At 37.0% G+C, this 9,792-nt stretch overlaps 1 protein-coding gene across 1 annotated transcript; it reads left to right on the forward strand.

The window, feature by feature from the left end:
* Positions 1-3,423: 3,423 nt before the first annotated feature.
* LOC120278476 lies at positions 3,424-8,227 on the forward strand. The gene is made up of 5 exons (XM_039285270.1): positions 3,424-5,534; positions 6,058-6,145; positions 6,248-6,550; positions 7,649-7,729; positions 8,198-8,227. Exons 1-5 carry the CDS (start codon positions 3,424-3,426, stop codon positions 8,225-8,227), a joined length of 2,613 nt encoding a protein of 870 aa, XP_039141204.1.
* Positions 8,228-9,792: the final 1,565 nt, after the last annotated feature.

A 9,792-nucleotide genomic window follows, 5' to 3' on the forward strand; every position in this document is an offset into this window, starting at 1 on the left:
AGTCTTGTGATCTCCTTAGTTTATTCTCTACTTTTATTTTGGCACCATTCTTCAATAATCGTGAAATCAATTTTCCGATTTATTTAATCTTTGGACCGACGAGGTTAATTAATTCTTTCCTAAGATTATTGATCTTGATTTATTTTTCCATGGATTGGTGATGGTAATTGATTATGTTAATCTTGATTTATTCTGTCCATGGATTGATGATGCTAATTTATTGTTTTCTTATATAGTTGATTATAATTTATTCTTTCATTAGGCTACTGATCCTCTCAATGGATACCTTTTTTACCTATTTGATCTCTCTTGGATTATAAAAGGAAGAGAAACCCAAACCTTACATAGTGACTACTTTGCTTTCGTATCTTCTTTATATCTTTTGATTTATTTGTTTCTTGAGAAATATGCACCTTAGTAACGCTTGGATGAAAGCTCTTCAAAAAAACATGCTACGTGGTGAGCAAATCTTCTTGGTAGGTTAGTGTACCATTGCATTAGAGTGAGGCCGTTCTATCCCTACATAAAGAGGTCTAATCTCATGTTTAATCTCAATCTAGATTGTTGTATTTTTTTTTATTTTCATCAGATTTTGTGATGGTTAATTGCATGCTAATCTTTATGAATGTTTTTCGTAACAGATAAAACAAGAATTTTATTAAGTGGTGTGACAGTTTGTTAAAGAAAAAGCTTTTGCTACAAGTCTCTCCCTCCGGTCTTGCAAAATAATTCTCTCTTCCTTCCAACCCTCATCTTCTTTCTTCCGTATAAAGAAAGGTGGGAAAAAAAGTTGAAATGGGACAAAACAAAATATTATTGAAACAACTAGAGGTGCAAACTGGGCCGTGCCGGCCGGAGCCCGACACAACCCAACACGATTTGGGCTGTGCCTAGCCTGGCACAGTCAGCTACAGTACTAGACCAGGCTGCCACGGCCCATATCCCTGGGCTATGCCAGGCCACACCCTTAGTGGCCCACGGGCCAGCACGCCCTGCGATCCGCCATGGGCCGTGCTGGCTGGAGCACACGAGCCAGCCCAGCACTACCCGACACAAGTAGCCGTTGCGGGCCGGTCCGACACGGCCCGCCAGTTTATTTTTTTATTATTTTCCCCAACTAATTTGTTTATATATAAATAATATAACATATGTCCTAATTGAACTCAAATCCTAAGTTAAATAAAATTTAAACCATGGATATGTTTATAATTAAATTTAAACATCCTAATCTTAATCTTAATTTGATTATTTGGTTGTCTTGCACTAGAATGCAAATTCCAAGGCAAATACAAAATGCAAATTATAAAATTGCCCCTGAGAACATATCTCGAGGCAAAGTGCAAATTACAAAATTGTCCCTGAGAATTTATCTCGAGGCATAAAGGCAAATTACAAGATTACTCCCTGAGAACACCTATCTCGAGGCAATCTCAAATCTTATGATAGCCCAAACACACATCCCGAGGCAATCCTAAATTTCATGTGCCATGAGAACAGATCTCGAGGCGATTTGAGAAGTGCAAATGTTGGGGTACCTAAACACACATCCCGAGGCAATCCGAATTTTTATTAATTTTTCAAAAAAAATAATAAAAATAATAATAATAAATTAAAAAAATTAAATTAAAAAAATTTATTAAAAAATTAATTAATTAAAAAATTTTAAATTCGAATTTTAAAGTTTCATTCTTATCTTGATTTAGGTGTGATTTGACGGGGGAGTTGGGTGGAGAGGATAAGATCCAATTTTTTGTTCTTTTAAAAGAGAGGAGGGACCGGCAAAGTTGAGGGGAACGGAGAAGAAGTTTGAAAAAAAATTTAGAGAAAAAAAAAATGATGGAAAAAAAGGTGCAAGTCTCTCTCTCACAAATTCACAATATATAACTCTCGTCGTCGTCACTGTTGCCTACCACCTCCGTGGCATGCTTGAGTGGCTGAGATAATGCCGCCAAGCATGCAGCTGCCGTCGCTCGTCACCTTTTCTTGTCACCGCCGTGGCATGCTTGAGTGGCTGAGATAATGCCGCCAAGCATGTCGTTGTCACTTCTCCTTGCTACTACTGCTCGATACCATGCTGCCTCTATTACTCATTGCTATCGTTACTGTGTTGTCACTACTTCTTGGAGAAATTGAGGAGAAGGTGAAGATTATGGTGCACTACAAGAAGAAATGCTATTTGCGACACATATATTTGCGACACATAAATGTGTCGCAGATTTGCGACACAAATTGCAACCATTTGTGACAAAAAACCAAAAACGTTGCAAATTTAACCAAACTACGTCGCAAAAAAATGACCAAGCAAAAATGTCGCCAATTTTGTCGCAAAAGTTTTGTACTTACCATGTAATGGTTTGCGACACAGGTTGCGACACCGGTTGCAACACATTATTTGCAACGATCTATTGGCGTCGCAAACGTTATCGCAAATGTTGGCACTTAGCATGCAATTGGTTTGCGACATAGATTGCGACACATTACTTGCAACTATTTTTGGCATCGCATAAACGTAGCCAGTAAAAATTTGTCGCACATGAAATTGGTTTTTGCGACACGACTTACGACACATCGCTTGCTAACGATAAATTATTGTCGCAAAAATGTGTCGCAAATTTTAATAATAAAAATATTTCTCCCATTCAAAAAGGTAAGTTTTTGGTTTATGGGAAAAATGCAAGAGAAGTCCTCCAAGCCCTTAACCTTTACTCTTCTTCATTTTTCTTCACAAGTTTTTAGATTTCTTGAGGTATTAGAGCCTCCAAAACCTTATTCTTGGTGATTTAAGTTGGTATGCCTCTCTCTCTCTCTCTCTCTCTCTCTCTCTCTTCCTCCCTTTCTCTTTTGAATTTGCTTTTAGGGTTTCATTTAGTGTATATAGTAAATTTGTGATAATTTGAGTTATGAATGTTCTATTAATCGACTTCTGTTATATATTATTGTTTCAAATTAGTGATGATTATAGTATTACTATTTTAGTTTGGATCATTTGTCGATTTTACAAGAGTTGGAAAACTGGGCTTAAGTTTGCGACGGTTTTTGCAATATTTTGCAACACGACGGTTTTTGTGTCGTAGAATTCAGCAAAATGTGTCGCAAAATTTTCTGCCTGCATATTACCCTACTTAGTTATATTTGAAAAATATTTTTGATTTCAGGAACAATGTCTTTAAGAGAATCAAGGAAATGGATGTATAACAAGAATTTGCCTGGTCATGGTGCCCTAAATGATGACTTTATTGCGGGTGTAACTGAATTCATTAAATATGCAAGTTCACAACCTGAGGAAATGGATGGGTCATTAATAAGGTGCCCATGTAAGAAGTGTGATAATTTGAAATTTTTTAGCCCGGATGAAGTGATGCTTCACCCTGTCGCAAAGGATTCACAACCAATTATTTCAACTGGACATGTCATGGAGAAAAAATGTGGCATGAAGAAGAACAATTTGTGGTTAATCAATTGCCACAACAAACTAATTGGTGTGATCAAGGATTTAGAAATTTTGAAGACACAGGTTGTAGCTTTGCTGCACATTCGGACTCTGATGATGATGCTAGTAATTATTGTCATGAAAATCCATTTATATTACATGATGAAGCTGGCCCAAGTATACGAGAACCACGTGAAGATGCAAAACCATATGTTGATGAGGTAGTTTGTAGTCCTCAATGTGATGATACAACAGATTTGTGTGATAGTTTCATTGGTTTGCTAGAAGATGTTAATAAACCTCTATATGATGGATGTGAAACTTATACACAGTTATCTCTGGTTGCTAAAATGCTAAGCATGAAGTTTGAATACAACCAATCTGTGAATCACTTTAATGAGAATGTTAGAGTGTTTAAAAACTCACTGCCTCGTGAAAACACATTGCCTGAGGATTTTTATGGTTATAAAAGGTTACTACGTGACTTGGGTCTGCCTGTGGTAAAAATTGATGCTTGTAGAGATGGATGCATGTTGTTTTGGAAAAGTGATGAACATGAGCAATTTTGTAAGTTTTGTAAGTTGCCAAGGTATAAACAAAGGGAAGGGACACTTAATAACCCTATGCATAAAAGGGTTGCATATGCTATATTGAGGTACTTGCCATTAACTCTAAGGTTGCAGAGGTTATATGCTTCAAAGGTAACGGCACCGCATATGACATGGCATGCTACTCATGAAACAAATCAAGGGGTCATGTGTCATCCTTCTGATGCAGAGGCATGGAAACATTTTGATAGAACTCATCCCCTATTTGCTTCAGAACCTCGTAACATTCGGTTAGGCCTTTGTGCTGATGGGTTTTCCCCTTACAGTCAATATGGGCAAGCTTATTCATGTTGGCTAGTTATTACTACACCTTACAATCTTCATCCAGGGATGTGCATGAAGAACCCTTATATGTTTTTATCTTTAATCTGTCCGGGGCCTAAAAATCCGAAGAAGAATATAGATGTCTTTTTACAGCCCTTGATTGAGGTGTTGAAGCATTTGTGGGAGGTTGGTGTTGAAACTTATAATATCAACTTAGGTAAAAAGTTTAACATGAGAGCTGCCCTTTTGTGGACCATTAATGATTTTCCTGCTTATGGAATGCTTTCTGGATGGAGTACCTCTGGTTTGCTTGGGTGGCCGATATGCATGGAGAAGTCTAAAGCTTTCTATCTACATCATGGTAAAAATGTCAGCTACTTCGATTGTCACAGGCAATTTTTACCAATGAATCATTCATATAAAAGGGATAAGTCAGCTTTCATTCGAGATAGAGTAGAGATGAGTCGTCCACCTCCAAGATTGGCAGGAGATGAGATTTGGAACCGTGTGTCACAATATAAAACTGTCATTGAGGATCCTCGAGGTAAGACCCCTCACTATGGCAACAATCACAAATGGAATAAAAAAAGTATTTTTTGGGAATTACCATATTGGAGGGCTAACATGATTCGACACAATCTTGATGTTATGCACATTGAAAAAAATGTATTTGATAGTATCATGGACACAATATTTGATGTACCTGGAAAAACTAAGGATAATTTGAATGCACGGAAAGATCTTCATATTCTCTGTGATTGTCCTGAACTTGATGTTCTTATTGACAATACAATGCCTCTTAAGACAAAGGCAAAGTACACATTGACCAAAAATGAAAAAATTAAGATTTGCAGTTGGGTGAGGGCTTTAAGGTTTCCCGATGGCTATGCATCAAATCTTGGTAAATGTGTTGACATTAATGAATGTCGATTGAAAAATATGAAGAGTCACGATTGTCACATGTTCATGCAGAGGCTCATTCTGATTGCATATAGAGAAATATTACCTGATTTCATATGGTCTACATTAACTGAAATGACTTTGCTCTTTCAGATCATATGCTCTGCACTGCTTGATTTGCAAAAGCTTGAGGAATTGGAGAAAAATGTGGCTATATTGTTATGCAACTTGGGAAAATTTTTTCCTCCAACGTTCTTTGATTCCATGGAACATCTACTTATTCACTTGCCATATGAGGCTATAATTGGGAGCCCTGTTCAATATAGATGGATGTATCCTTTTGAAAGGTAATATTTTTCTCATATTTTCTAGAGTTAATGTATGTGTTTATGTTATCAATTAATTATTCAAGCTCATAGATTAATTCAAATTATATATATACACATATATTAGGTTCCTTCATGGTCTAAAGAAAAAAGTGAAGAATAAAGCTCATGTGGAAGGTTCAATATGTGAAGCTTACATTGTTGAAGTGATGTCATTCTTGGCAAACCATTTCTTTGAAAAAGATGTTCCACCTTACAAGAGAATGAAAGTTGGAAGAAATGAAGAGGGTGTCGATAAGAACATTCTCCCTTGCTCTATCTTCAGCTATCCAATTCGAGGTCAAGGCTGAATGACAAAAAGATGGCTATCTCAAGAAGAGTTACACGCATCACATACATACATATTACAAAATTGTGAAGAAGCTCAACCAATTTACCAGTATGTTTAGTATCATATGTGATTTCATGAGTTCAAATGAATATGCATGTTAATTAAATATCATAACTAATACTGTTTTTTATTTTATAGGATGTTTGTCACACACCTTCAACACTTAGATGCCACACTCATTGAAAAAATGGTTGATCTACATTTTACCGAATGGTTTATTGGTTATGTGAGTTTCTTAGATATATTTTTCTTATTGCATACTTCCTTATTCAATAACGAAATACATTGATATTCTTAACTTTGACTAATTTTGGTAGTATCACTTTAGGTTCAAAACCCAGATAATCAAGTTACTGATCAATTGTTGCTGACTCTTGCATGGGGTCCAGCTGGTCAAGTCAAAACTTGGTCAGGATGCTTTATAAATGGTTATAACTTCCACACTCTTGGACATGGTGAAAATAAGTCAACTATGAATAGTAGTGTATGCGTCCAAAGTTCTAGTGGTGATTTTTATGGCTTATTGGAAGAAATAATTCAACTGGAGTTTCCAAGTAGCACACCAAAATTTGTTGTCCTCTTCAAGTGTCGATGGCTTGATCCAATACATGGAAAGAAAGGTTCACCACAAGTATGGTATGGTCGATATTAATAGAAAGCATTTTTACACAAAGTATGACCCCTTTATCTTAGCACAACAGGCAATTCAAGTGTATTATTCTGAATATCCAAGTTTGAAATGAGATAAAGCTGATTGGATGGTTGTATGCAAAACAAAAGCAAGAAGAACAATTGAGGCACAATGGCAAGAAAGGGATATCCCACCCTACCATATGGATGTAGTTGAAGTTAGACATGATGTTACTACATTTGATGTTCTTCCATCATTACATGATAATTTGAATGGTATTGATCTCTTTGTTGACCTATCCGATGTTGTGGACTTAACATCTCAAAGTAGTCAGCCAATTTTTACAACTATGATGGAAGAAAAAAAAATGAAACAGATGAAGAAGAAGACAAAAATGAAGAAGAAGAAGAAGAAGAAGAAGTGGAGGATGAGGAAAATGACAATGAAGATGAATTATTATTTTAAACCTAATATGTAAGTTACATTATTTATGAATTTAGTTTATCGTTTTGTCTTGTATTAACAAATGCATTATATTCTATAACTTATTTTGGTGGACTGATTTATAGTTTGCCAATGTATATTTTTTGCCTAACTTGCATTTGATATGACTTCTTGTTTTTTATTTTCTTGCAAGGGTAGATGATGGGTGCTAGAACTCTCTAATTTCTTGTACATGGCAATGATGATTGTAAGAATTCTATGACAATGCATCGAGGCATGCTTTATGGTATGACCTCGAATCAAGGGGTAATAGTTCCCTTAACTTTGCAGCCACCAAGCATCTCGTTTGGTTTTAGGAGTGCCAACATTTATTAACATATAATTGCCAATGAAAATGCAATACTTTTGTGATTCTTATCACCTGAGCCATGTCAACACTTTTGCCGCACGATGCAATGGTTTCGGAATCAAAAAACTGTTAATTTTATTGAAAAGACGCAGAAGCCTGATGGTTCATGGTTTGGAGTTTTTTATTTCTTTAATCTTCTTTGTTTTATCTGGGGCACTTTTATCTGTTTTATTTTATTTTATTTTTACTTTGATTGAGGAAAGGTTTTTATTTGGGAATCATCCATTTTTCTTAAACCTGAACAGGTATACACAAATCTTGACGGTAACCAACCACATGCAGTCAACACTGGATGGGCCATGTTAACTCTTTTTGAAACTGGACAGGTTTGTTTTATTGAACTTGGAACCCATTTAATCTTTTGGTCTATGATAAATATTTTTAAATTATTTATGAATGATTAAAATATTTCACCGTTGTTCTCTATCCAAACACTAGTTTAAATAAATCACTCCCATCACTGAAATTAGGAGCTAATTATGTGAAAATGAATAATGGGGTCTATTTGTGTTGTCTTTGTGTGAGATATTAAATGGGAAAGGGGCCATTCTCAGTTGCAATTAGAAAAATCCAAATAATGGATTAATCTAGTGATAATTAAGCAAAACAAGAAGGTGGTGATGGTGGAATGCACAAGATAGCATTTTATAATAAATTATAGATCTTCTATTTATTTATTTATTGTATTGTCCTTTTTGTTGCCAATGCATTCAATCTTTTTCCAATTTTCCACCTTCCAGTTTGCCATCAGTAATATTTTATTTTATGACTAGTTGAACTTGCTTTGGTGACAGGTTGTTTTCATGCTCTCACTCTCACTCTAAGTAGGGACCAGGGAGTGATTTATTTTTTTTTAATTAAGATTGTTAATTTTTTTAAAAATTGATGTGCACTGATTCATGAAAATAAATTATCATTAGAACTTGGAAGGACTCAATGGATTTGTTTTAGTTTATATATATGTAGGTTTTAGACTAGTTAAAATCCAAAAGGGTAGCTATGATGCATATCTTTGAATATTCATGCAGTTTCTACTTTTATTTTTTTTTAATAAACTAGTTGTTTATCTTATTTATTTATTTATTTATTTTAAAGATAATAAATCAAACACTCTCTCTCTCTTCATCCAATCCATTCTTCCATCCATCGCTTCCCTTGAAACCCTAGCGGTGAAGAGCCGTCCCTTTTCCATCAATCCATTTCTTCTCTTCAAACCCTATCTGAGAAGAGCATCCCATTTTCCTAGCAATGAAACCCCATCTGAAAAGAGCCGTCCCTTTTCCTAGCAATGGGGATCGATCGCTACGGCTGCCTTAAGGTCAGCGAAAAGATCGAGGTGAGCTGTGACGATGAGGGTTTCCATGCTGTTTGGTACGAGGCCACGGTTGCTCACCTCCTGAACAGAAGCCTCCGCTTGTCGATCATATACACCTCGCTTCTCTCCGACACCGACCCATAGCTGCTCCAAGGGCTTGAAACCTTAGCATTCGAGTCCCGGAGAATCGCTGAGCGTCTCGACACTGTTGCACAGGCCGCTACCGCCCGTGGCCGTGACCTGCACCAGGAGTTATGGATTGCGCGTCGATAGCACTCCTTTTTGTGGATTTCTCGCAAGCGGCCCGAGGTCGATCTTCTGCTGTCTTTGAGCACGATTTTTCTTTTTCTTTTTTTGGTTATGTCTGATTTTTGGGGGATTTTTTTGTTCTCTTTATCGAGTCTGAGGAAAAGAGTCGAGTGATTTATCACAATAACAAAAAAGTTTGAACCCTCCTCGATAATCATGTCAATGGTCATGTGTAAAGTCCTCTACTCGTCGTCCAAGGATTCCCTCGTCCAGTATAGGATACGCCTCAACGGAAGCTCCCCTACCAACCTTTTTCCTACGTAATGATGATGTCAGAGCCGTAAAACCTCTCCAAAACCTTGGCCAATACCCCTCGAAACCCTAGCCGAAGCCCTCTCTCAAGTTGAGGAAAAGATGAAGAAAAGAATCCAAAAGCGGGGCTGAATCGGCTTTAAATATGGCTGGAATCGGGCGACTACACGGGCGTGGATGCTCCACGCGCCCGTGCGGAATTTCTAAATGGGCATGGATAATTTCCACACCCCCGTGTGGATTCTCTGTTTCTCTGGTTTCTCGGCCGGCTGTGAACAGTACTGCTACAGTACTCTTCTACAGTATCCGCCCTGGATAGCTTCCTAATTCCATACTTTTATCGGGGTAACGCAAACGGGCACACGTTCATGTCGTGGATCACTTGCTTCTTCAATGATGTACACGTTGGTGAAACTCTTATTCTCTGTGCATAAGTCAGAATGCTCGAGTGTGACTACCTTTGTGCCCCTCCAAATGGATGTGCCAACTCGAATACGAGGAGGTTGGCACACA

The sequence above is a fragment of the Dioscorea cayenensis genome, chromosome 16, assembly GCF_009730915.1.
Source record: "Dioscorea cayenensis subsp. rotundata cultivar TDr96_F1 chromosome 16, TDr96_F1_v2_PseudoChromosome.rev07_lg8_w22 25.fasta, whole genome shotgun sequence".
Lineage (NCBI taxonomy): Eukaryota > Viridiplantae > Streptophyta > Magnoliopsida > Dioscoreales > Dioscoreaceae > Dioscorea > Dioscorea cayenensis.